Raw genomic sequence first — 26,660 nt, 5'->3', positions numbered from 1 at the left:
GTTTTATTTCTTTTTCAATGATGAGGTGAGGGTGTGTCCAGCAGATGTTTCCCATCTCAGATCACGATTCACAACTTCAAAAAGTTCCAGGGAGCAGAAAGCGGTGTGACCTCCAGCACAAGACAGCTTGGCTGGGTCCTCCTCACCTCAGCTGTGTTGTGTCTGCTGATGTGACCCCAGGCCGACATTTCTTTATTAGGAACCAAGTAGAAGAACTGAAGAAACCAGCATTCTCCCGATGTTTAGAACCTTCAGAAGGGCAGTGATCAACTCAAGGAGGAGCTGAAGGACACATGAATCATTCAGCTTCACTGAAAACCTGACAGAAAGAGGAGGAGATACTTCAAGACAAGGAGAAGAAGAACCTGCAGGAAAGATCCAGGAGGAACCTCCCTCAGATATGAAACCATCACAGAGTTTTAGAGGAGGGCTTTACCAACAAGGAGACTGGCCAGAGCAGGAAAAAGGTCAAACTTTTATTGTAAAATCTCAAGTATTCATAAATAAATGTGTTTTTGAAGAAATATTATAAACACTAAACAGTTTCTTGTCTTATTTCCAAAATTTTGTTACATTTTTCATAATTGGATAAAAGAATTTAAGAAAAAAATCTTTAGAAAGAAAAGGGGAGGAGGAGGAGGAGAAAGAGGAGGAGAAAGAGGAGGAGGAAGAGAGGAGGGGAGTGGTCTTTTCTTCTTCAGCTGTTAGCGTTTGTTGAAGCCTCAGTTGATCTGCGTCCACAGTTAAAGTACAGAGAGACGGTCCAGAAGAAGAGCAGAGAGGACATCTGATGGTCTCCGAGGGAACCATCCTGGAGTGGAGGGAGTGGCAAAAGATCTCATGAATGAGTTCTGTGGAAGGACCTGAGGAAGGATCTAGGGAGGCACCTGAGGAGACGCCGAAGGAGCATCTGAGGAGACACCTGAGCAGACATCTGAGGAGACGCCTGAGGAGAGCAGGTAAGTCAGTCTGCTGACATCCTCATCATCTTTTTCAATGAGGATTCTAATTAAGGCCAGAACAAAAAGTCCATTTGATGAAAAGAGAAATGGTTTATTGTGAAAGTCCCATTTTCAGAATGATCTGCTGCAGTGGAATTTGCTCATTGTCCATTAAATCATTCAATGAATTTACATCTGGGAAGCATCATAGCTGATGTTGTTGGCAGACGTGGTGATTGTGATGAAATTAAGGTTGAATCATCCGTCAGTGAAAAACCCCCTGAAGGTCACGGAGCACGTTTAACACACACCAGCGTTCTCTCCCAGACGTTTCAGATAGATTCATCATCATCATCATCATCATCATCATCATCATCATCATCATCATCATCATCATCATCATCATCATCATCACCTCTTGGTGGTGGTGCTTCACAGCTTTAGCACGCAGGTCAAAAGGTGGATCACTTCCTGTAACCAGAGTGCCAGCTGATTCACGGAGGTCACAGCCCCTCATTCAGCTGTTTCAGCTGTTGTCTCAGTTGGTTTCAGCTGAAGGACTTAATATCCATGAAAATACAGATTCCTTTAGCCTCAGCGCTAATATTGCTAGCACAGGTTAGCATGCTAACCAGCTGGGGTGAATGTCTCGGCCAAACATACGTTCTGTCAGCACTTTGGTCCGTTGCGTCTGTCTCGCCAAAAGGTTAGGGATGGATCCAGATCTGGGAATGAGATTCTTATTGGATTTCAATGTGCTGTAGGAACAGAAATGATGCATTTTCCGATTAAATATCACAAGTACAAATGCTGTGTGAACGTTTCACAATTAAATGATCGTACTGTTGTTCCCCGTCTGACCTTTGTCCACGTGTACACGATTGTTAGTGTAACTACAACAGCCTTTAGTCTGGGACGATGTCTGTCCTCACCATGAGCTGATGAACGTTTTTTAATTTGCTGCTTAATGATGTCAGCGAGTGGCCAAACGTCAGGTCAGAAAACATGGAAACCAGCGAAGGAAATCAGCTCCAGGTGGTCGCAGTGGACTCGCTGTGTCGCACGGTCTGATGTCTTTAGCAGTGGCAGCGTTCCAGAATATGCTGCTCTACTGCTCTGGGACATGAGGCCTCGTGGGCTTTCTTACTTTGTTTTGACTTTTTGTTGTGAAAAATGATTCTTTTTGTGTTCTGATGAGACCAGATTCAAAAATAGAAGCAGCTGCTCTGTTACAGGGTGACTGTGTCTTCCAGCCCAAGGCCAGCAGATAAGACAGGAACCATGAGGTCACCCTGTTAAATCAGCTCAGTAATCTGCCTGGGAGCTTCATGGTGGGACTGGGACCCCCCACCCACCCCCACCCTGCCTGTTGGCTGCTGTTTCCATGGCAGCATAACAGCCAGGCCAGAGCAGAGGGCGTGTGTTTGGGTGACATTCTGTGTTCCAACCAAGTCAGAACGAGCTGTTGATAACATCACGATGGAAAGTCAGAGGATTTTTTTTAGGCAGGAATCAGGAATCAGGGTGGAGTAATGTTTGAACAGTGGGGGGGGGGCAACAGTCCAGGAGGTGGTCTCGTTGCTGCTGGAGCTTCATCCTGTCATGGTTCAGTTCAGCACTTAGAAAGAAACCCAGAGAGGCTGAAGGGGTGATGGCATGGTCCCCAAACAACAGAGCACTAACCAAGTTCCTATTGGGTAGACTCCTCTGAGGTCTATTATGGGATGTTCCAACCATTTTCCTCCATGGATCATTTCAGAGATGGGCTAAATGCCTGGTAGGCTGACCACAGGAGCACGTAAATAGCTTGTAAAAGTGTACAATGACAATAAGCTGTGGTCAGAGGGTCCTGGCCTGGCCTCCTCCCTGCACTCCAGAGTTTATGAGGGAAGTGACTTCATGCTCATTCCATCTGAAAGGCGTGCCAGACCCGGCAGTTTGGTCAGCCTCATGTTGGGAGTGATGTCAGCCTTCTGGACCGGTCACCGCTGATTAGAGCTCTCACAAACCACCGGCTGGATAAAAACCTGCTTGGGCTCAGCCTGAACGTCTGCCTGACGTGGTGGAGGGACACGGTCGGAACCAGAGGAGACTTGCACCGAGTCATTTGGTGTTCTGATGGCTTTTCATCAAGCTTCCTACAAAAAGCCTTTAATGAGCAAACAATTGCACCCAACAGTGTGTGTGTGTGTGTGTGTGTGTGTGTGTGTGTGTGTGTGCAGTGCCCAGCTAACCACACATGCTTCAGCCTAACGAAGGTTACAACCATCGATTCGTCAACCGCCGCAAAATGGGAGCAGCTTGACAAGCAAAAGCCTCTGAAACTGGCTGTTGTGACCCAACTCTGCACAGAACCGGCCAAAGAGCCAGACAGAACCCACTGGTGTGCACACTTACAGTGTGTTCAGCTCTGGGAAATGACCCCTCACTTACATTTCATGTGCCGTTTTACAAAGATCTCCACATGTAATCTCTATTTTTGTAGCAGGCTCTTCGCCACCCTGCAACTCACTGGTCTGTGGAAGCTTAAGACCCCCCTATAAGGAGGCAGGTAATGGGAGCAGGCTTTGAGCAACATGACACTGACTACAAACCTGCTTCTCCTGTCATTTATATCAGCTAGAGACACATTTCCCATCAGCTGCTGTTGTTTTGTTTGTCTTCAGGTTGCTTTAAACTCCAATCGCAGGTGTTTAAAGATGATCTAAGACTCTGGTTTAACTATAGTCAGTCATCGATAAGGTAACCCAGAGGTTAAGCATTCCCTCAAAGTGTGTTGTTTTCGTGGATGGTAGCATTTCCAGCTGTGACGGTGAGATGAGGTGACACAAATGATGGTTCGCAGATGATTAGAGGCCAACATGGTTCCGTTTTGTCATCAGTTGTGTCAAAAGATACAATATGAGCTAACATTGTTGATGAGGAAACATGAACTTGGTCGCTAAGATTCTTCTGGTGTTTCTGTCTGTGGGATCAACCGTATGAGGCCATCACCAGGTCAACTCTCACAGCTGTTTATTTACAGCAGGTAATGTTTGGGTGGGAGGGAAATGGAGGTGCTGCATTCGTGAGGTCGCTGATGGACGGTTAAATGATCCATGGAGTTTCCCCACGTTGGACACAAGCGAGGAGCTAAAAATACACCAACACTTCAGCCCACAAACAGCTGCATCTGCTGTGCTTCCACCCCAGAAATAGCTCAAAGAAACATTATCGGGTGGCCATTTCATTGACGTGATAGTTATTTCAGCGGCCCTCAACATGGAACACAGACTTTTTAACCCCTTCAGATCATAAAGGATCCTTCAAAGTGTGGCTGTGAAGCTGATTTTCAGAAAGAATCAGATATCATGCAAATACAGGCAAGACTCAGCAGGAGCGGATGCTGGAATGGACCTCCGAAAACAAGTAGAGCCAACACCAGTCACCCCAGCAGGTGTGCTGGGGTGACTGGGGTGACTGCACACCTGCTGGTCGCCCCTGTGGTGACCACAGGCTGCAGCTTCCAGCACTCCCATCAGTTGTTCTGTGTTCTCCAGTCCGGCCACTCTGTCAACATCTGTTTACTCAGACCTGATTTGCTTATCTGAGGCTCCCATTGAGACTCGGCCCAACCAGGACGACGACTTCTACGCAAACTGGAAGTGGAACATCTGTATTTACAGATGTTCTTTCCTCAGTTTTCCAGCTGGGTTTATTTTTGTCCCTCTTTTCTCCACCTCTACATAGATGGAGACGTTTCTTAAATCTTTGTTTTCTTAAAAAAAGGTACATTAAATCTGAGGATTGCTGGCAAACCAGCAGATACTATTCTTCCAGGTCCTGCAAAGGTTCTTCCTCTCATCTCGTCTGTTAAACACTAGCAGAATATTTGAAGGTTCATTCAGAATGATGCAAAGCTGATCAGTTATGACGTCAGAACCTCAGTGTGAAAGTTCAGATGATGGGTCGGCATATCAGCCGTGGCGGCAGGAGCTCGGGCATCACCTCCAAAACAACTATTAATAACAGACAGTGTTGCAAGCAACACACTGCCAGGATTCTCCCCGGCTGACTCACAATCGGATCTGATCCAGCCCATAATGATCAGCTGTCTGTCAGGTAGCAGTTCCTCTCGTTCTTTAGCAGATTTATCTGTGTTCTGATCCTGTAAATTGTCACCAAACGGCTCCGTAAATAATCCCAATCCTCAGGGACGGACCAGTTCAGAGAGGGAACCAGAACCTGTGGTCACCATGAGCAACACACTTATTAAACTCTGTGTGTGTGTTAGCAGGGCAATGTTATCTACAGATGAATGAATATTTTTTTTGGTCTGCTTACACAGATAAAGGAGAATGCGTTCCAGACACTGCCCCATGGAAGGTCCAGATGAGGGATGCAACCAGCCCACTACAGGATTCATCAGACAGGGAGAGGAGAACACATCGGAGCTCAGGAAGAAGAGGCAAAAAGCTCCCCAGGAGGAAAAGGACAAGAAGAAAAACCCATGTGGATCAGTTAAGAGAGATCTGAAAAGGTCCCGCAAGATGGAGGAGCTCCTGGATCTGTCCAAGAAGGACCTGCTGCACCTGTTGGGAGTCATGGAAGGAGAAGTCCAGGTAACAACCAGCCACGTCCACCAGAGCCAGACCACCCGATGATTACAGGAAGAGCCTCACACACACATCAAAAAACCTCTTACTTGTTAAGATGGGACGCCACCTTGTGGTAAAGATATGACCCTGCAGTTCGAAAACCCCAAACAAGAAGATCTGTGTTGTTTCTCACCAGGCCAGAGAAGACGTCATTGTGCTGCTGAAGTCGGACCGAACTGGACCAGAGACCCTGGAAGCCCACTATGGTTCCTCTGTCCCCATCAAACCCCTGCAGGCCCTGCAGAGAGATGGCCTCCTGACTGCTGGGCCCCAAAACATTGAAGATGTGTACGAGGTACCCATGGCTGAGGTGAGCTCCCATAGGGTCAAAAGGTTATGTAAAATGGTAAAAAATAAAAAATAATTTAAAAAAAATAGTGAAGAGTGAGAGCTCTTAGCTGTGTGTTTGCATCTTTGAGAGTATTCCATCAGCTACTTCCTGGAAGGAAAAACCTCCAATTTCCAAGTGCTAAAATGTGGGAAAACATGAGAGTTTGCATAAATTATTAGAATCCCCTCCCCCCCAACTACAGCTGTACTTCTAACACAGAGGACACGGTTGTCATGGTAATGAACAAAGTTTGCTGTTTAAACATTTTAAAACACAGGAGGTCCAATCAAGCTGCAGCACATATAAATCCACAAGTTGTTTTAATGGGAAAAATAGGAAGAAGAGAATAACTAATAACAATTTGAATGATTTTAGAGCTGACAATTTTGATATGAGAATAAAGTGGATTAAATCATTTAAAATATTTTGTTTTCTATTAAAAGAAAAACTTATTTCTGGGACTAACGTCCAACCCATAAGAAAACTTTTATTTTTCCTTGAGTGAAAATGCTGCCTGGATGTGTGTCGGTAACGGTGGCGTGATGGCGTGTGGCTACAGCTGGACCGCCTGGAGCTGAAACAGAAGGAGACGTACCGACGGATGCTGGAGCAGCTGCTGCTGGCTGAGAAGTGTCACCGCCGCACCGTGATGGAGCTGGACAAGGAGAAGCACAAGCACATGGACTTCATGAACAAGAGTGACGACTTCACCAACCTGCTGGAGCAGGAGCGAGAGAGGTGTGTGTGTGTGTGCGTGTGTGTGTGTGCTTTTAATTAATCAAGGAATTCTCAGATTTGGATAAAAATTATATCTATATTATATGAGATTATATTATATTTATTTTTAATAACAAGTTCCGATCCTGAGAGTTCTGTATCTTCACTTTTCTGTGGAACAGCTCTGAAGAACATCTCACCTGTAAAGAACTAAAACAGGACAGAGTATCTCTTTATATGGCTGTTGAGGTTTGTATGTCTGATAATCTGATCATCTGAATTTCTGATCATCTGAATATTTGAATCTGGACTCTGGAGACGTGAGAGGACAAACGCTGATTGACTGCTGGAGCATCGCAGGTTCTCTGCTGATGTGGCTCTATGGCAATAATATGGTGTAAACTTGTTGAATAAGCAGTAGAATGTGCCGACCCTGCGGTGCACACACACACACACACACACACACACACACACACACACACACACGCTCACTAAGGATTAAAGATTTTCATCCATGTTGGTCTCTTTGCATGAAACGGGAGGATTATGATCATAAAGCCTCTGTGATTCGCCCACAAAAACACTCATCTTTGAGGGTTTTCTTGTTTCTCTGGAAACACCCCTGGCAGCTCTCAGGCCCCTCAGAGTTTACATATACGTATATTTGGACTTAAAGGTCATTTTCAGCTGAGTCGTACCTGCTGCCTCCTGTGGACCTCTACTCTGTTCTGGGTCACGCCTCCGTCTCCTCCCTCTTCCTCCCCCCTCCCCCTCCCCTTCCTCTTCCCCCCGTATGGGAGGCTGGAAGCCATCAGCAGATGAAAGCTTCTGCTCAGAGCTCTATTCTGCTGGTGTGTTCCCAGTAGAGTCCGAGCAGATTACAAAGCTGCTCCACCTGCTCTGCCCTCCAGCTGATGGGGGAGTTGGACTCTGAGCAACGACAGCAGAAGCATCGACTGGACTCTTTTTAGACCTGTGGACTGAAACCTGTCTGATGGAGATGAGCCTGGTGTGACGGTGCAGGAGGAGGAACCATCAACCTGCAGGTGGACCACAGCTGACATGGGCAATCATTACGTTTGACCTAGTAGAAGAGCTTTCATGTCTGTAAGCAGTGAGTGTATGCGGTTCACCGGGAAAACAGGGTTCCCTCGGTCGTCTGTGTGGGGAGATGGAGCGGAGATGATTGGGACTTCAGCTGGATGTAGCGTTCCTGAGCCACATTTCTCCTCGCTGAGCTGCAGGGTCGGATCTCAGGCAGAATTACTCCTGTTTAAGCTGTTGTCTGCTGGATTGTTATTTTGCTTGATCCCACATTGCTTTTTACTCCCCTGGGCTCTTTATCCCAGAGTCAGATGGTTTATTCTGTCATAGCAGAGCTACCGTGAGTGTTTCCTGGTTCAACCACTGAAGACATTGTTAAACAGGTTCATCGTCTGACTCACCCTTCGTGTATTGAAATGCAGCTTTTGTCCATATGATAATGAATAATTGGATTCTCTGCATTCTCCTTCTTAGACTCAAGAAGCTATTGGAGCAGGAGAAGGTCTACCAGGCTTGTAGGGACAAGGACCACAACAGGACCCTGGAGAAGGTCCGGGCGGAGCTGGTTAAGCTGAAGTCCTTTGCCCTGATGTTGGTGGAGGAACACCAGCTACACACTGAACAGATTGATCACCAGAACCATAAGATCCAGGATCTGAGTCAGAAACTGCAGGAGAGGGAGCAGAGTTTGGCAGCTATCACAGCCGGTGCCAAGGAGGACGGCCAAACCATCCTCAGGCTGGAGACTGAGATGGAGCACAGAGCAGCCAAGTCAGCACAGGAACACAAGGAAATGAGCACCAAACTGGCCAATGAAGAGTCCCAGAGCAGGCAGCTGAGGCTGAAGCTGAAGGGGTTGTCCTGCAAGCTTGAAGAGCTGGAGGAACACAACAAGCTGCTGCATCAGTCAGAGGAGGAATTGCAGGAGCTGAGGCAGAAGATTAGCAAAGGCGAGTGTGGGAACTCCACGCTCATGGCTGAGCTAGAGAATCTCCGTAAGAAGGTGCTGGAGATGGAGGGAAAGGACGAGGAGATAACAAAAATGGAGAATCAGTGCAGGGAGCTAAGAAAGAAGCTGCAGGATGAAGAGAACCATGGCAAGGAGCTGAGGCTGGAGGTGGACAAACTGCAAAAGAGAATCGTTGACCTGGAAAAACTGGAGGGATTGTTCAGTCGAAGCAAAAGCGAATGCTCTCAGCTTCAGACGAACTTGGAAAAGGAAAAACACGCCTTGAAAGAGCTGGCTGGAGAACTAGAGAAGGTGAAGAAGCAGTTGAAAGAGATTGTGAGCTCAGAGTCGAAGATTGAACAGACAGAAATGATCCTAAAAGATGATCTCATGAAGCTGAAGTCCTTCACAGTTATACTGGTGGAAGAGCGGAAAAATATGGAAGAAAGGCTCAAACAGGAGGAAGAGAAGAGTGACAATTTAAGTGAGATGTTTAAAGTAGAACAAGGAAAGGTCACTGAAGTCACGGAGAAGCTGATCGACGAGAGCAAAAAACTTCTCAAGTACAAATCAGAAATGGAGGATAAAGTCGCAGATCTGATGAAGGAGAGAGATGAGTTGAAGACTAAAGTCACAGATGAAGAGGAAAGGTGTCAAGACCTAAAGATCAAAGTAAACAGCATGAAAATGAGAATTGATGGACTTGAGTTGTCGGAGAAAGAAATGCAGAGAAAGTGGGTCAAAGACAGAAATCCTGACCAGGACAACAAGGTCAAAGAGCTGACGTTGGAGATAGAGCGACTGAAGAACAGGCTGCAGCAGCTGGAGGTCGTGGAAGGAGATTTAATGAAAACGGAGGATGAGTATGACCTCCTGGAGAAGAAGTTCAGAACAGAGCAGGATAAAGCAAAGGCTCTGTCACAGATGCTGGAAGAAATAAAGAGTCAGATTGCAAGAAACAAAGCCATTGAGAAAGGTGAGGTCAAAAGCCTGGAAGCCGAGCTGAGAACTCGTCTTCAAATGGAGGAATCCAAAAGCAGAGAGCTGCAGGGAGATGTCCAGGCCCTGAAGGAGAAGATCCATGAACTGATGAACAAGGAGGATCAGCTCTCTCAGCTGCAGGTGGACTTTTCAATTCTTCAGAAACGGTTCATGAAAGAGGAGGAGAGAAATAAGACGATGAGCCAGGACGTTGACGACCTCACGATGGAGCTGGAGGCCACTAAATGTTACAGCCGCAGCCTGAGGCCCAGCATGAACGGAAGCAGGATGGTCAACGTTCCAGTCACCTCCACAGCAGTGCAGACAGACCTGATGGCTGCTGAGGAAGATACGACGGCTGGCTTCATCAGGAAATCTGTCCTGGAGGAAAACCACCTAATGAGCAACCTCAGGCAGCAACAAGGTCTTAAAGTGCCCTCCATGCTTGACAGATACCCCCCGTCAGCAGCAGAACTCAGGACGGGGAAATCCTGGATCCCCTGTGTGAGGAGGAAGGACGCCATCACACTCACTCAGACCTCCCACCAGAACACCAGCGGGGCGTCGCTCTTCAGCCCGCCCAACATGAACACGCCCCCCAAGCATGGACATCCTCTGCGCATTCGAGTCACTCCAGACAACGGGAAGTCCACCGCCACCTTGGAAATCACCAGTCCTGGAGCTGAAGACTTTTTCTCCAGCACAACCATCATCCCGACTCTTGGTTCCCACAACCCTCGCATCACGATAGTGCCCAAGCCCGCATCTGTGACCACAGCAGGAGGTCCTGCTCAGGCCAAGTCTCCAGTCACAATAACCACCATCTCCAGGACCAAGTGTCCTGATGAAACCACTTCTGAGAGCCTTGCGTCTCCTGTGTCCATCATCACAGTCAGCAGTACACCTGTGGCAGAGGCGTGCGCTCCACCTGAACCTCACTCTGGCACCGCAGGCCGCACCGTGGTCAAGGTCATTCCGGACAAACAGGCTGGACAGGCAGCCTGCAGGAACCACGACAGCAACATCGTCACCACAGAGGACAACAAGATCCACATCCACTTGGGTCCACAGTTCAAACGGCCGCCCGAAGGTCGCGGCGGGCCGATGTCGTTGCTGTGCCTGAGACCTGACATCAGCAAAGACGCTTCAACAGGAACAGTTATACGCCAGACGCACAAGCCTTCAACAGGGAAGACCACTCAGACGACGCCGAGCAAGATGACCAGCAGCATCACCATCACGCCGGTCACCTCTGCAGCCTCCAGGCCCACACGGGCAGCGGTGAGTCGCTACACCTGCTGACACGCACTCGTCACATTCAGACGTAGCACAGAGTCAGTGGACATGATGGTGATCACCAACAATCTTATGCGTTCCTCTCAGTCATGCTCGGATGTGCAGCCCAGGAGCAGCTCCACACGCATCCCTTTGTCAAGAGGGATGAGACCCGGCAGCAAGACGGTTCTGGGCGTCTCGTCCGTGTCCAGAGAGTCGTGGGCTGAGAACCACTCGATGAAGATTGAGCTGAGGAAGCAGAAAGTTTGCAGCTCTGCTTCCACAACAGGAGGGAAAACTTGAAGCAGCCAAACTTCCAACTGGACCCTGAAGCTCTGGTTGACTCCTTTTAGGGAGGACTGTAATTGCAATGGCAAATTTTAAATGTGTTATTAACTTCAACACTTGACAACACTGCATTTGGATTAACGGCATTTATCACCACATGTGTTCATGATTAAACTATTGCAAACACAACAGTATATATGATAAATATGTTTCAGAATTTTTCAACGGCACAAAATATAACAGAGTCTTCACTTCTCTTTGCTTTGTGGTGATGCACTGTTTGTGTGGGGGAGAGGATCGCTTTACTAATCAGTAATTATTTAAGTGAAAATCAAGATTCACCAGGTTACGTTTCTACAGAAAACGTAACCTGGAGTCCTTTTGTGATATCTTGCTTCACGGTATCGATAGACCTGCAGGGCTGCAGCCTCAGTTATGACGGGTTTGCTTTAACAAACTGGTTTAAAAACTCGTCTTCACATGCAGACTTGAATTGCTTTTCACAAATTGTTTAAAAAATGGCAGCTTTAGACTGTATTGGGTCAGAACCTTCAGGCACAGACAAGCCTTTATGTCCGGATGCAAAATATGACTGCTCCATCAGCATATTAAATATGTTTTTACTCTTGTTCCCTCACCAGTTTGTCTGTGATTGATTTTGAAATATTGTTTATCATGTACATCGGGTCAGAAATAATGTTTTATTGTCCCCCCCCCCCCCCCCCCCCCCCCCCCCCCCCCTTCCCTTGTAGATAATAAAGTTTATTTTGAGCTTCCCTTTTTGGACTATTGTCTGGTTCCAAATTTGAAAAACATTGAGAAATAAAACTATGTCTCTCAACTGGTCTGGGAATGCCTGGGGATCCCCCCAGATGAGCTGGAAGAAGTAGCTGGGGAGAGGGAAGTCTGGGCCTCTCTGCTTAGGCTGCTGCCCCCGCGACCTCACTGGAGGTCACCCTGATGAAAAGGTTAAATCTCTTTGGGTTGGCCAATTTTTACATTGTAAATTAAGAATATATCAACCTACATATATTAATGTAGATAAGTGTTATCGGCATAAATCAGACAATGAAATAATAAAATAGTGGATTTCTAAATGGTACGAAATAAAATCATAAATTGATATGATGAAAATGTGTAGCGACGAAAACAGTATAACCAATAGGTGGCAGAAGAGAGCAAAACAGAGACAATAATTGACGCTAATTTTCCCAACGAAGAAGACGGTTGACCAGAAGTAGATAGACTTCCGGTGCCCTTGTACGAAGAGGAACTGTCAAGATGAACAGGCACATATTTGTAAGTTTGATCTTTCTCAAGAGTTTGTTCATTGTTTGCTGTTGGTGTTTTAATTCAAATAGCTACGTATGTCCCAGGAAGCATAGACCAGCGACATTACCAGCAACATTTTTAGCTAACCGGCTAACGGGGTTAAAAACCAGCTCCGAATTCACTGGAGTTCCCAACCGCCTCATTCAGTGCTGCTGTGACTGTTATCTATTCTTTCAGCTTCTCCTTTACAAATTTTTGGCGAAACATTACTGTGCGTAACATTTCTGGGAAATTGGTCGGTGTCTTGCGTGTGGTGACTTTGCTGGTTGATGCTGTTTCCAGGCGCTCCAGCAGGTGGCGCGACGCACCATCTCCAGCTCTGCTCCCAGACAAGTCAACAAAGTCCCGGAGAAACAGAAGCTGTTTCAGGTAAAACCACACGGTCCGGGCCTGGCCTGGTCTTTAAACCTTCCTTTCAGTCAGTACAGAACCAACTACTGTATGGTTAGGGTTTGGAACCTAAAATGGCTGATTGTATTATAATGTGCTAATTTCCCCCACTTGAAAAGTCCATCCAGTCAAAAGGATGTCTGTTTGAATCCAAACATTGAGACAGTCTTTAGGCTGGATGTTTTAAACTCTAAAACTGTAAAAAGTAAATGGCTTGTGTGTGTGTGTGTAGTGCTTTTAATTAATCAAGGAATCAAAATGTCAGATAACTTAATGAGATAGATATAGATAAATAAATATCTGAGATAATAATATCTATATTATATGTCCTTGCATGCTGCAGGAGGACAATGGAATGCCGGTTCATTTAAAAGGAGGCCCTGCTGATGCTCTGCTCTACAGATCAACGATGGTTCTTACTATCGTTGGTAAGCACATTCACAAATTTCCACCATGTCTGGTTCAGTTGGTCAGGATTAAGTCCTGCGGTTGGTTTGGACAGTGAGGAGCTGGGACAGATGTTGAGTTAATGTCACCATGAAGCCAAAGTAACGAGCCTTTGTGTTCACTTTTGGAGTTCACCTGCGATCACAATTAATTTGATCTAATTTATAAAGACACACCCAGTCTACAGAAGCAGCATCATCTGCCATTAAAAGCAAACCAGAGACTCAGAGCTCAGAGATGGGGCTGTCTGGAGGATCTGGAGGAGACGGTTCTGCTCTGAAGGATCCCCAGAGTACAGTGGTCTCCATTATTCTGAGTTTAGAAGAACCACAACATCTCAGAACCAACTGTCCAACCAGACTGAGGAAAGGAGATGTGAACAAGAGCCTGGTGGTCAGACTGGCTGAGAGAAGATTCCAGAAGGTCAACCATGGCTGAGCTTTATAACAGAGCTGATGTCAGTCATATTTGGGTTTTTCTTGTTACGGTGGGCTGAAAACTGGCTGTCAGTTTGGTGGAATTTACCAGCTTTAAACAAATTTCCACTACATTTCCCTCACTTTGCTGATTTTAGAGTGTCAAAGTTTAAGAACACTTCAGATACTTTTGTTGTGGTTTGAAGCGGCAGAACATGCAACATTCCACACTAGAACAGTGCTTGACCCTGGACTTGTGTCTCTCCTCAGGTGCAGGTTATGTCGTGTACGAGCTGGTGAAAGCGGCGTTTCCTCAAAAGAAGTGATGACCTTGCATCTGTTTACCCACCACCAATAATAACTCTTCACCCTCTGTTTCCTGTTTGACTGGGATGTCGTGTTCATGGGATCAACGTTTATTCCGTATAATCTCTGATGACTTGGGGATCAATAAATTTTTCTCATGACTTACTCCTGCAGGACATTGTTACCTGTGTTTCCTTTACAGTAAATATGACGTGTACAACCTGCTGCTGTGATCCGTCGATGGTCACCAGGGGGCGCCATTTACCGATAAATCCACCCCCGACGAACACGTCTTCACATTCTTTGTGTATTTGACCGGAATCACTGCTGTCGGTTCTGTAGGGACACCGAAGTGATCATATTTGATCCTGCCAATAGCTCGTGCTCATCCGGTAGGATTGGATTAATGGCAGAGGACAGAAGCGCGTCTGGGCCTGTTCTCATCACTTCACCCACAATCCATCCCTCGCCGTCCATGGGCTGGTATCGTTAAACGGAATGGGCCAGTGGTGACCAGAGACCACAAACTTTAGTCATGTAGATCAGTCCCATTCACACAAGTTCCGTGCAGACCTGCTCTAGTAAGCGCAGCTCTCCTGATATATTCAAAAAGAGAAGTAGCGTCGGAACCACACCCAGAGTCAAGAGTGCCATCACCTCGGTTAAATGTGGGTGCCTGTGATTGTATCCCTTAGATTTTAGTGCTTCCACCATTGGATCATGAGTCTGTAAACCTTAACCTTCCAGTTAAAACCTGTTTTTACTCAGATCAGGAGTTTTGTGATGGACACTTGAATCCAACAAAGTTCGGAATAGGTCAGTTGCGCTTCCGTGTGGATCTCCTGAGGACGTTTCTCTGACTGGTGGGAAGCGCTGAAGCTTTTACACTGATGAGGCGAAACGTCTTCAAGGATCCACAAAGTCCATTTGACCTGATCAAGCGGAAGAGGAGCGTTTTTGACCTGGACGGCCGGCAACATTCAAAGATATCGGTTGTTCAACATTCAGACCCCGCCGAAGACCCCAGAAATGTGCGTACAGGAAGTGGAATGATGCATTACAAAAGAAATGCCTGACATAAGGGTTCAGTTTACTCCTCGTCGCAATAGTTTCCTCGTTGATTCATCAAATTTTTTTTTAAAAAAGGCGGGGGAGCTTCTGTCTACCCCCACCTTCGGGGTCCCCGATGGTCCCCCTTTCCGCGAAAAGGTCTGCGCTGCGGTCTCCCCTCGCATAGAGACGCGTCGTGACCATCACCGGAAAGGAATGCTGAAAACTATTTAGCTTTCTATGTGAGTGTGTGTGTGTGTGTGTGTGCGCGCGCGCGCGAGCATTCTGAGAGATTAGACTTCACTATTCGCTCCCGGGTGGTGTCGTATGAACGCGCGGCGGGGCCGGCGGAGCTGGGAGCAGCCCCCTGTTAAGTAGCGGATGGTGTGGGGAGTCTTCCCACTTGGAAAGAGGCTCGCAGACGCGTCAGTGAAGACCAGAACCCCCCGGAGCTCCCTGACTTCCACACCGGACCATCTCACTTTCCATTTTGGTTTAATGTTAATAATTCAGCCGAACTAGGTCAGTTATATATTATCATGAATTTATATTTGTTTCTTGTGATGTATGGAACTTGATTTATCAGAACAATTTTAGTTTTGATTATTTGGTTATTGTTGACATGGAGATATTTCGCCAAACGCTCGTGGAGTATCTGTTGGCACCACGGTGCGTAATTACGCACGGCGCCAGGAGGTGCGCTGCGATTCTTAAGGGTGGAATGACCGTCAGCTCGTTTAACGCTGTTTGGCTCTGATTGGGATCATTTTCAACCCAGTACAGTACCCACCGCTGTATGAATAACTCGAGCTGATCAGACAAGAGCCGTTTTTGATCTACATTTTCTCACTTTTCAAAAATCATATCGGCTTCTAAAGTTCTAAATTGGTGCGTTTTATTTGTTCTTGGGGCCTGGCTCTTTGGTTCCAACTTTTTTATATATATATTTGAACATCTAAAATCCAATTAGATGACACAAGGGATTTCGGTTTCGGAAAGGTTTTGAGGATCGGCCTGCAGCGAATCTGCTTGTTCTAACCGGACCTTTCGTCTCCCTCGCAGCTTTATTGATGCGCTTCTGAGCCGCCGGAGCTGAAGATGAAGCGCACGGTGTCTCTGGCGGCGGCTGCCTTCCTGGCGCTGCTGCTCTCCACCTCCTCACGGGCTCAGGATCAAGGTAAAGCCACTCCTCCTTCACCCCCATCATCTCTGCTCTGCGACCTTCACACTTGATCTCTTTTCACTTCCCCTCCTTCCTTCATATGAATAAAAATATCACATAATGAAAAGCCAACGTGTGTGATTTTGAGATTGATTTGTACTCATTTAACTTTACACGTTTTTTGGGCTACAATTTATTTTGTTTTTTACTATATTTCAGACAACAAATGCCAGAGAAATACAGTTTGAACATTAAAACAGATCTGGTTAGTTTGAACCTTTCCAAAGCTCTTCTGAACTGAGAAAGAAAAAGAAAAATGAAACCAGCAGAGGAAAAAAAATCTAGAAATTCGAGAAATGTTTAATTGTTTTTAATTCTGGTTTGTAGGAATAATGTACAGAGACAAAATAACTTTTTCTGAATTCAGCTCAGTCTGTGCGGTGACTTTCAGGCGACCCCTGTAGTCCTGCCGTTTGACCACTGGAGGCCGCTGTCGTTCACCGGTTGTAATAAACTGTTTTTTTAAAGAAAGGAAAAATCCAGATGGCTCGTGCTCAAGTTTCCTCCCTGCGTCCTCTCTCCTGATGGAACGGAAAGACAAAAATATGAGTTTCACCTTATTTTCCAGCAGATAAATTCACTCAAACCTCTCTAAAGAAAGGAAAGAAGAAAGAAAAAACATCTGAGCAGAATAGCAAAAACAGTGTGGCCTCAGTTATTGTAGATGAGAAGTTCTCCAGCAAGTCAAACTGTTGATATAAGATCTCCTGGAGAGAGAGATGGAGAGAAAGAGAGGGGAGAAGAGGAGGGTAGGGGAGAGAGGGAGAGAAGGGGAGAAGGAGAGGGTAGGGGAGAGAGAAGGAGAGAAGGGGAGAAGGAGAGGGTAGGGGAGAGAGAAGGAGAGAAGGAGAGAAGGGAGAGGAGAGGGAAGGGGAGAGAGAGGGAGAGAAGGGGAGAAGGAGAGAAGGGGAGAAGGAGAGGGTAGGGGAGAGAGGGAGAGAAGAGGAGAAGGAGAGGGTAGGGGAGAGAGAAGGAGAGGGTAGGGGAGAGAGAGAGAGAAGGAGAGAAGGAGAGAAGGAGAGGGTAGGGGAGAGAGAGAGAAGGGGAGAAGGAGAGAAGGGAGAGGATGGAGGGGGGAGGGAAGGAGCAAGAGAGAGGGGGAAGGGAGAGGAAAGAGGGAAGGACAGAGAGAGAAAGGAAGAGGGAAAAAGAGAGGGAAGGAGAGAAAGAGGGAGAGGAAAGAGAGAGGGGGAAGGAGGAGAGAGAGGGGGAGAGTGTGAATGTGGAACTGCTCTACCTGCTAGAGAGAAACAGAGAATGGAATCAATCAACAGGTTAGCATGTGCGTGCGTGCGTGCGTGCGTGCGTGTCAGCCCCTCTTGGTTATTTTTGGAAGCTGTTTATGAATTTTTGGCCCTCTGGAAACAGAAGCATCGTCCTTGACTCTCCATATGACTCACCAGGTTGGTGTCCCTCCATTTTTGACATCCTGTCCCCCCGTCCGTCCAGTCAAGCCTTGACCCCGAGTTGAGGCTTTACCACAATATTTGACAACGATATTCTTCATCTCCACACTAACAGATCAAACTGGTTGGTGGATTAAAGGGAATGTTGAATGTTTTACTAACATTGAATCTAGAATCAGAGATGAGACCAGATCAGACTAGATCAGACTAGTTCAGATCAGATCAGACTAGATCAGATCAGACTAGGTCAGACTAGATCAGGTTAGATCAGACTAGATCAGACTAGATCAGATCAGACTAGATCAGATCAGACTAGGTTTGACTCATTTAGATCAGACTAGATCAGACTAGATCAGATCAGACTAGGTCAGACTAGGTCAGGTTAGATCAGACTAGATCAGACTAGGTCAAACTAGATCGGATTAGTTAATGGTTATCTTAACGAGGAGGGTTTGGCGCAGCAGTGTTGCAGTTAAATAAGCCCCGCCCCCTGTGGTCCAACAGTGTTTGAGCTAAAGTTAAATGTCGGATGTACCTAAAGATGCTTTGATTGTGAACTAAAGGTGAATATGTCAGATGTTTGTGACCTCCAACCTGAAGAATATCGTTGTCAAATATTTACAGCGTCAATAACCTTTGGTCTTTTTGTGTACATGAGTTGTTTTGTTTGTTTTGCTCCAAGTTGTTGTAAACAACTTTCATGTACACACCCTGCATGGACCCCCCCCCCCGAGCACCACTGACGGTAGTGAACGTCTAGAATGTGTCTTCACGCCATAATTGTCATCACTAAACCAGTCAGGACCCTCAACACACCAAACAGCCCTTCACTCACACCCTGGTTACAATGGAGACAACAGAGAGGATCAACCTGATCGTTGTCCGTTGTGTAATCAATACTGACCAGTTCTGCAGGCTGTGTGTGTGTGTGAGTGTGTGTGTGTGTGTGTGTGTGTGTGTGTGTGTGTGTGTTCAATCAATTCAGCCTCTTGTGTTGGATTGAGTCTGGAGGACAGTTGGTCCATGTGTCTTCACTGGGATTAAATATGAAACGTCTATAAACACCAAGAGCATCAAATATGGAAGAAACTTTTCATGTACACATGAATTCTTCTTTGATCTATTCAACTGGATCAATTCAATTCACTTTCTTTGGGATCGCGTGTCAGATTCTGAGATCCAAATCGGATGTAGTGGCTTCTAAAGCCTCATTACAATTGGAATTTAAGACAATATCACCTGTTTTTCCTTGAATATTGAGGTCAGTGAAGCTGTTGTTGTTGTGTTTGTCTCTGTGTTTTTAACACCACCAGTCATTTTCCTCAGAAAAATGACTCCTCTAACCTTGTTTTGAGCTCTTCCTCCAACAGTTCAGCGTCTAACTTCACCCGGAAGTGCAGACTGTTGGGGGCTCCTTTGACATACACGCGCTCCAGGTGTTGCGGAACTAACGGTCGTGTGTTTGTGCTGTGCAGTGGAACCACCGTCAGACCTGAGGTTTAAGATTTTAAAGGAGAACTCGGTGCAGATGTCGTGGAACAGACCCCGCTCCAGGATTCAGGGTTACCGGATACAAGTGAGCGGGGGTCCAGGTGAGTGCGTCATCACACCTGAGGGCTGCGCGCGCGAGGCAAGCCTCGACACCGGGCTGCTTTACGCGTGTTTGGATGCGCCAACATTAATTAATAAAAGCGAGAAAAGAGCAAATTCTGAGTGCTGTCAGAATCAGTTAGAATCCGACGTGAAGACCTGTCAAACCTAATTAACCATGGAAATGGTCTGTTAACCAGCTGTAAAGGTCAACGAGTCCAACATATAGATCATTCAACTTCATGTACAACTACTCCGAATTACAGTAACGCCATTAAAGACCATCAAACTCGGCGAAAATGCTGGAGATCCGTAATGTACAAGATTGACAGATGAAGATTACAGATCAGAGAGCAGTTAATTAGCTGCTATGACGTTCAAACGTTGGGTTTTCCTGTAGGTTTCGTGCTGTTAGCAAGTGTAATTAGCCAGCCAACTAGCAGTTAGCACTAGCCATGCACCAGTGATTCTTTTAAATTTATTATTTCCTTTCGAGCAGCTGGTATTTATCTGTATTTTATTTATTTGTGAGTGTTAAAAGGACACATACTCTTCGGTGTAAGCTCATCTGGAGTTTATTTTATCCACCTTAACATTGAGAGCCTTCGTTTGGTTACATTATTCAAAGATTATCTGGCCTGTGTAGAGGAAACAGCCAATAAATTAGAACATCTATTGGCATAAGTAATATCTGAGTTATTTAAAAATGTCAAAGCCTTTGAAAGTAGCGAGATAACATTTTCTACTGCACTTACCAGTCCAGTCTGATCAGATAGGTTCATTATTGCTCATTTTAGTTGACATTATTTTGCAGAGCATCATCGTGCCTATATGTCAGTGAGGTATAGAAGTCTATTTGTCTATTATTTGCAGAGTTTATGGTCTGGCATCATGTAGTCATGGTACCGGTCCAGTCTACAGTTGGTGGTTTTCAACCTGGTGTTGGCTGAAGCCATGCCACAGGTTCCTAATGGCTTCCCTCTGAATTCTTCTAGAAGAACCAACAAAAGAATTTACACTGCCACCATCTGCAACAAAGACCTCCATCTCTGATCTGAGTGCAGATGTGGATTATGTTGTAACAATATCTGCCTTTGCTGGATCCGAGGAGAGTTTGCCGATCTCCGGCCAGATCACACGTGAGTTACTGGGCCTTTCTCTGGCAGCTGCTCTGCTTTTGCAGCAGGGCTCCATCCTAATCTATCAGTTTGACAGTCTGTCAAGATCTGTCATGACTTTTTTGTTGATCTGCCTGCTTCTTGTTTTCAGTGGAGTCAGCGGGCAGCACCAGGGGGTCGTCTCGGAAACCAGACGTCTCGGATCAGATCAGTAAGTTCCTCATCTTTTGTGTATTAAAGCCTTAACTGAAGGATCTTACTGAGGATACTGAGTCATATGTCTTGATTTGTGGACTGTTGTACCTCAGCTTTTCCTTCTGGGGGGTGTCCATCACTACCCAACAGCCCCCCTGTACAGCCAGGTTGAGATTAGGGCTCCTATAACTCTGAAGCTTTTGGTCTTCAGTTTGTCCTCCTCCCAGCTTCATGGAGGAACCTGCACATGCTCAGTCTGGGGGTCTTCGGTGGGCAAGCTCACAGCAGACCAAACTATTCCAGATGCTCAGTTACAAGAGCTGCTGCTCTGGTCGTGCACAACAACCAGCCAATGCAGACTGTTTTTTCCCTCTGTTGCGTGAGAAGAAAGTCAGAGCAGCACTTGCAGAGAGCCTTGAGCCTCTAAGAGTCCAACATTCAGCCTTGCAGAGTTCAAAACCGCAGAATATAACCAAAGAATCAGATACAAATTCAGTTTTTGGGAGCAGAATATTTCAAATACTTGGCTACATTTTAGAATCTTCCACTTTGCTGTATTTAATCATGGTTATTACTTCCTTCTCTTCCACGTTTGCCTCCATATTTCTCCCAGAATGCTCTGCTGGTACCGTGGCCGATGTGCTGTTCTTGGTGGACGGTTCGTGGAGCGTGGGCAGAGCCAACTTCAAATACATCCGCAGTTTCATCTCGGCAACAGCAAGCGCTTTTCAGATCGGGCAGGACAAAACCCGAGTGGGCGTGGTCCAGTATGGCAGCGACGCTCGTGTGGAGTTCAACCTGAACACCCACCTGAGCCGCCCAGCTCTGCTCCGCGCCATTGGCTCTCTGCCGTACAAGGGTGGAGACACCATGACAGGTAACCAGCATCACTCCCACCTAACACCTAACTCTATTCCGACTTGGGAAATCTATCATTTATATGTGTGAATTTGAAAACTTGGCAGTTAAAAATGGAAATTTGGTTAAAAGTGCATCTGAGTATCATCTCAGCATTCATCCATTTCCCTTTCCCAGGACAAGCCCTTAACTTTCTCCTGGAGAATTCTCTCACCGAAGAGGCCGGTTCCCGGAAAGATTTTCCCAGCGTGCTGGTGGTCATCACAGATGGTAAATCAGAGGATCCAGTGGAGCAGTACGCCAAGAAGCTCCGGAGTCGAGGGGTGGAGGTCTTTGTCCTCGGTGCGTGGTCACATTTTTTTGTCCTACATTTACAACGTGCAGTATACGATGATGTAGGAATGCTTAACTCAGGAATGTCTCCAACTTCAGTCAGTGAAGAACATCATCCTGACCTACGTGATTCTTTGAGCTCAGAACAAACGAAGGACTAGAAGGTTGTCATCAATAATTTGTTAATTTTAGGGGTCGGACAGACTGATGAAGCAGAAATGAAGCTGATTGCCTCCACACCTTACAGAAATCACATCTACAGCGTCGCCACCTTTGACACCATCAAGAAGGTGCAGCGGGAGCTCATTTCACAGGTGTGTGCAGGTGTTGAAGAGCAACTCAACTCGCTTGTCAGCGGAGAAGAAGGTGAGAGACGTGGTAGCGAGACATATCTCACTCACACATTCTCATTTTCATACTAAAATTCTGCTTTCTGCAGCTATTGAGCCAGCGTCGAACCTTCAGGTCCTGGAGGTTGCTTCAAAGTCCATGCGGGTGACCTGGGATCCTTCTATCGGACAAGTTTCCGGGTACAAGGTGCAGATGATCCCTATGATGGCTGACAGCAAGCGGCAGGAAGTGTACGTGGGTGTGGGCCAGACCTCGGTGGTGGTCAGAGACCTTTCTCCAGATGTGGAGTACCAGATCAGTCTGTACGCCCTGAAGGGCCTCACGCCCAGCGAGCCCATCACAGTCATGCAGAAGACGGAGCCGGTTAAAGTATCACTGGGTGAGGAAATATCAGGGTTGGATGCGTCTCTCCTCATTTTCCCCACCTCCGTTTAAAAGAGAGCTGGCCTAGATCCACAAACTGATCACGTTCAATGATGGATAACATCAAGGCATTAGGTACACATTAGCTGTGCACGTGTTTGTGATGGCTCAGTCAAACGTCTCATTTTTCTCATCTAGAATGTTCCCTCGGGGTGGATGTTCAGGCTGATGTGGTCCTGCTTGTCGATGGCTCCTACAGCATTGGTTTGGCTAACTTTGCTAAGGTGAGAGCTTTCCTGGAGGTGTTGGTGAACACCTTTGACATCGGGCCAGATAAGGTCCAGATCAGTTTGGTCCAGTACAGTCGGGATCCCCACACGGAGTTCTACTTGAACACTCATAACAACCTAGAAGCTGTCATCACGGCTTTGAGGACTTTCCCGTACCGGGGCGGGTCCACCAACACGGGCAAGGCCATGACCTATGTGAGGAAAACGGTCTTTCAGACCAACCGAGGGGCGCGTGCGAACGTTCCCCGGGTCACCATCCTCATCACAGACGGGAAGTCCTCCGACACCTTCCAGGAGCCAGCGGCCAATCTGAGGAATACCGATGTGGAAATCTTTGCTGTGGGTGTGAAGGATGCCGTACGGTCCGAGCTGGAGGCCATCGCCAACGCACCCGCGGAGACCCACGTGTACACTGTGGAAGACTTTGATGCTTTCCAGAGGATTTCCAAAGAGCTCACACAGTCCATCTGCCTGAGGATTGAGCAGGAACTCCAGCTCATCAACCAGAGACGTGAGTAGAGCTACCGGGCTCGTCTTTGCTGCTGCCATTGTTTTAAGTTCATTCTGTAAAAGCCACCATCGAATCCTCGGGGATGACCTCGTTTTTTGCGCTGAGATTTGCACGTTGGTGCCATATCTCAGTAACTTGTTCAGAAAAGTGTTGGTATGGAGGAACAGTGATTTTTAGAATTTGTGGGTGGAAGCAGACTTCCAGACAATTGTCCACATGAACTAAACTATTTCCTGGACCTCTCCATGTGAGTCTGCTTCAAACCCCCCCCTTTTTCTTTTCCAGATGTTCACCTTTTGATCTCTGCAAGTTGGAGATGATTCCCATGGAAATATAAAAACTGGGTCAAACACTATGTAATGCTGTTGTTGAGCTGCAGACCATATGGCTCCGTTAGTAGCACAGGACACAGAGCGGAGATCTTTGTCCTTCATGTGTCTGTAAACACTAGTGGACTTTTTGTGTTTTGCTGGTGAAGTCATTGGCCTCCCAAAAACATCTGCTAGTCTATTTTAAGCCAACAACAGGAGCCGATCGCAACTGTGGTTTCACTTTGTCCCAGCAGCTTCGTCTATAAGATGTTACTGTCACGTCACTGTGATTTTACTACAACTTTGCGTTGACACACATGAGAAGTACTGGATTTCTATGAGATGAAGAGTCACTTTTTAAAAGGATAAAGTCATTGTGAGAGCTGAGATGGTCTTTAGAAAATGTCTCTTCACTCATCCTTTTTGTTGAACATGTGTCCAGACTATTTTAGCATACCTAAATGTCAGCCTTTGGAGTCCTCAGGAGCAATCTAGATCATCTTTGAGATGTTCCTTCACCTTGATTGGAAGTTCTCGAGCTTCCTTCCATCTTCGCGCAGCTCTCTGGAGCTCAGCAAGAGTGATTATGGAGTTAGTAGATTGCTTAGTCTGGTGGGAGATCCAGCTGTTGCAAGAGTCCTTGTTGTTTTAAACTGTTTCCATTTCAGAAGGACGGAGGTCAGTGAGCTCTTGGGAATGCTTTTATAGTCTCCTCCAGATCTTTGACTGGACACAACCTTTGGAGACACTTCCTGTTTTTTTACTGTCTGCTGTGAGACCGTTTGCAGACAGGGTGTGTCTGTGTAAATCAGAGCTAACCACTTGATGTTAGCACAGGAGGGCTCCAGTCAAGCTTTAGAAAGACCTTCTTGCTGGATTCGGTTTGGTTTTGTTCTAAATATGTCATTTTTCAGGTTAGCATTAATATTTGTTTTTACCTCTCCCCCCTTCAGGCCTGGTCCAGCCGCGGGATCTGTCCTTTTCAGATATTGGCCCCAGAAGCTTCAGGACTTCCTGGCAGATCAACGCCGACAACGTTGAATCTTATTTGGTCCAGTTCAAGCCGGAAGGGGAAGACACCCACTATGTGTCCATGTCTGTACCCGGGGACGTCGCCACTGCTCTCCTCCCCTACCTCACCCCCCTGACCCGCTATGAAGTCTCTGTTAGCGCTCAGTATCCAAGTGGAACCAGCTTACCTGTGACGGGCTATGGGACTACAACAGAAGGTATGCTACTCAACATTTACAAGAACCTCTTTTTGAATCTCTGAATCTTGAACTTGTTGCCATCGTCTGCAGAACGAGGCTCTGTGCAGAACATAAAAGTAACAGAAGAAAGTGCGCAGAGCTTCAGAGTGTCATGGCGACCGGCTCCAGGAGACGTTGCTCGTTACAAACTGACCTACGAGCCTGCTGGTGACGAGAGCTCAAAGCTGGAGACCTTCACAGTCGGCCCGGAGTTGACAGTTGTGCTGCAGGACCTTCTACCTCAGACCACTTACCGTGTCTCAGTCACCCCTGAATATCAAGGTGGCCCTGGAGTAGCGCAGCAGACCGATGGCACCACTACAGAAGGTGAGTGCAGCTGCATCCTACACCCAGAGTTCTGAGATCCCTGTTCCACTCAGGGAGTTCACCATTACCAGCAGATGATGGAGCATTAGAAAGCATCACAGAGCATCTTCAGAAAGGATCACAGGAACATTATCTAATCAGCCCAAATATGACAATAATCTGTGAGGACTTTTAGGAATTCACAGGTCCTGAAGTCAGAATGGACTTCATTCCAAACATTTTCTGGAAGGATCCCCAAAAGGCTGCTCTGTGATCAGCAGCAGGTGCTGCAAACGACCATTGTGTTTGTTCAGGGGGTCAGTAAAAACGTCAGTCTGAGCGATGAATGGTCTCGACATCCTCCTTCATTGTTAGCCTCATTTAAACAAGTTCAGGCTTTCATTCCAACCTTTCCTGGAAGTGCCAAGAGCTCTGAGCATTTTTGACCTGAAGGGATTTAGTGCAACCTGCAGCCCTTCATCAGAACCATCCTGCCTTACAGGGGAAGGAATGAGAAACAGAAGGAAGCACAGAACACTGGGGGGGGCAAGAAGTGGAAGAAATAGAGCCAGAGGATGCAACAACCCTCCCAAACCCTCATAGATATGTTGTTGGTGCTCCTGATGTTGGCCATTTCTGGGAGTATTTACAAACCTGCTTAATGCAAAACAGCAGAGACACACCAGGGCGTAAACAAGCACCACAGTGATGGCATCTGCGCAGCCTTTCTTTTCTGGTTTTTCCATCTGCTTTTCCTCTCGAGGCATTTTTTCCCCCCAATAGTTTATTGAAAGCAGCAGCTTGGATCCCAGATTGGCCCTTAGTAACATTACACATCCAGGTGACTCTGCAGGAAGATCTCAAGTGTGTTGCAGATGAAAGCAGGTCATGAAGCAGAGGGAATCAGACATTAACACCAGTGGAATCATGTCACATATGTGACTGGAAGGAACAGGATTCAACAGTAAAATCAGGATCTAAACAGGGTAAATGATTGTGTTTTGTTTTTATTTTTTCAGCCAAAGGTTCCCCACGAGGCTTGAGGGTTTTTGACGAGACTGTGTCCTCCATGAAGGTCTCCTGGGAGCCAGCACCAGGGAATGTTCTCCAGTACCGCCTGGCCTACCGACCCTCCAGCGGGGGCCCCAGGCATGAAGTGTCTGTGAAGGGCACCAACACGGCTGCTGTCCTGAAGAAGCTGCAGCCGGGCACAGAGTACGACATTTCTGTTAGTGCACGATACCGTTCTGGACTGGGCGAGGCTCTGACTGGGCAAGGCACCACCTTAGGAGGTAAGTTCTGCTTTTGATGAAGCCGAGTGACCCGCGTTTGTAAAAGAACACTTTCGACCACATGTGAATGGATGTCAAGAGTGTTTTTCTTTAAAATGCTCCAGCGCGAGGTATTCATTTCCTCTTACTGCTGGTGTTCCGTCCCCCGTTGATGCATCCA

General features: G+C 46.7%; 3 protein-coding genes across 6 annotated transcripts in view; all 3 read left to right on the top strand.

Moving 5' to 3' along the window:
- The first annotated feature begins 726 nt into the window (after positions 1 to 726).
- On the top strand, positions 727 to 11,357 carry LOC130515687 (filamin-A-interacting protein 1). The gene is made up of 6 exons (XM_057016101.1): positions 727 to 959; positions 5,269 to 5,542; positions 5,715 to 5,888; positions 6,469 to 6,647; positions 8,145 to 10,881; positions 10,984 to 11,357. Exons 2-6 carry the CDS (start codon positions 5,279 to 5,281, stop codon positions 11,176 to 11,178), a joined length of 3,549 nt encoding a protein of 1,182 aa, XP_056872081.1. The 5' UTR covers positions 727 to 959; positions 5,269 to 5,278; the 3' UTR covers positions 11,179 to 11,357.
- Positions 11,358 to 12,341: 984 nt separating this feature from the next.
- LOC130515986 (cytochrome c oxidase subunit 7A2, mitochondrial) lies at positions 12,342 to 14,227 on the top strand. Its single transcript, XM_057016700.1, has 4 exons — positions 12,342 to 12,462; positions 12,778 to 12,864; positions 13,229 to 13,313; positions 14,019 to 14,227. The coding sequence occupies exons 1-4, from the start codon at positions 12,445 to 12,447 to the stop codon at positions 14,072 to 14,074; spliced, it is 246 nt and encodes an 81-aa protein (XP_056872680.1). The 5' UTR covers positions 12,342 to 12,444; the 3' UTR covers positions 14,075 to 14,227.
- Positions 14,228 to 15,324: 1,097 nt separating this feature from the next.
- Positions 15,325 to 26,660, top strand: part of col12a1b (collagen, type XII, alpha 1b) — a 48,788-nt gene continuing 37,452 nt past the window's right edge. For 2 of the 4 annotated variants that reach the window (XM_057016698.1, XM_057016696.1), the window contains exons 1-13: positions 15,325 to 15,626; positions 16,167 to 16,281; positions 19,208 to 19,324; positions 20,318 to 20,461; positions 20,592 to 20,651; positions 21,249 to 21,512; positions 21,671 to 21,835; positions 22,019 to 22,192; positions 22,266 to 22,556; positions 22,739 to 23,341; positions 24,606 to 24,881; positions 24,954 to 25,229; positions 26,228 to 26,500. In XM_057016698.1, coding sequence (XP_056872678.1) covers positions 16,203 to 16,281; positions 19,208 to 19,324; positions 20,318 to 20,461; positions 20,592 to 20,651; positions 21,249 to 21,512; positions 21,671 to 21,835; positions 22,019 to 22,192; positions 22,266 to 22,556; positions 22,739 to 23,341; positions 24,606 to 24,881; positions 24,954 to 25,229; positions 26,228 to 26,500 — 2,722 coding nt within the window. In that variant the 5' untranslated portion in view covers positions 15,325 to 15,626; positions 16,167 to 16,202. The remainder of the gene's footprint in view (positions 15,627 to 16,166; positions 16,282 to 19,207; positions 19,325 to 20,317; positions 20,462 to 20,591; positions 20,652 to 21,248; positions 21,513 to 21,670; positions 21,836 to 22,018; positions 22,193 to 22,265; positions 22,557 to 22,738; positions 23,342 to 24,605; positions 24,882 to 24,953; positions 25,230 to 26,227; positions 26,501 to 26,660) is intronic. The other 2 variants (XM_057016697.1, XM_057016699.1) reach the window with 2 other exon arrangements.

The sequence above is a fragment of the Takifugu flavidus genome, chromosome 19 (genome assembly GCF_003711565.1).
Source record: "Takifugu flavidus isolate HTHZ2018 chromosome 19, ASM371156v2, whole genome shotgun sequence".
NCBI classification, from domain to species: Eukaryota; Metazoa; Chordata; class Actinopteri; order Tetraodontiformes; family Tetraodontidae; genus Takifugu; species Takifugu flavidus.
The sequence above is the reverse complement of the archived record's forward strand: the minus strand, read 5'-3'. Positions and strand labels throughout refer to the sequence as shown.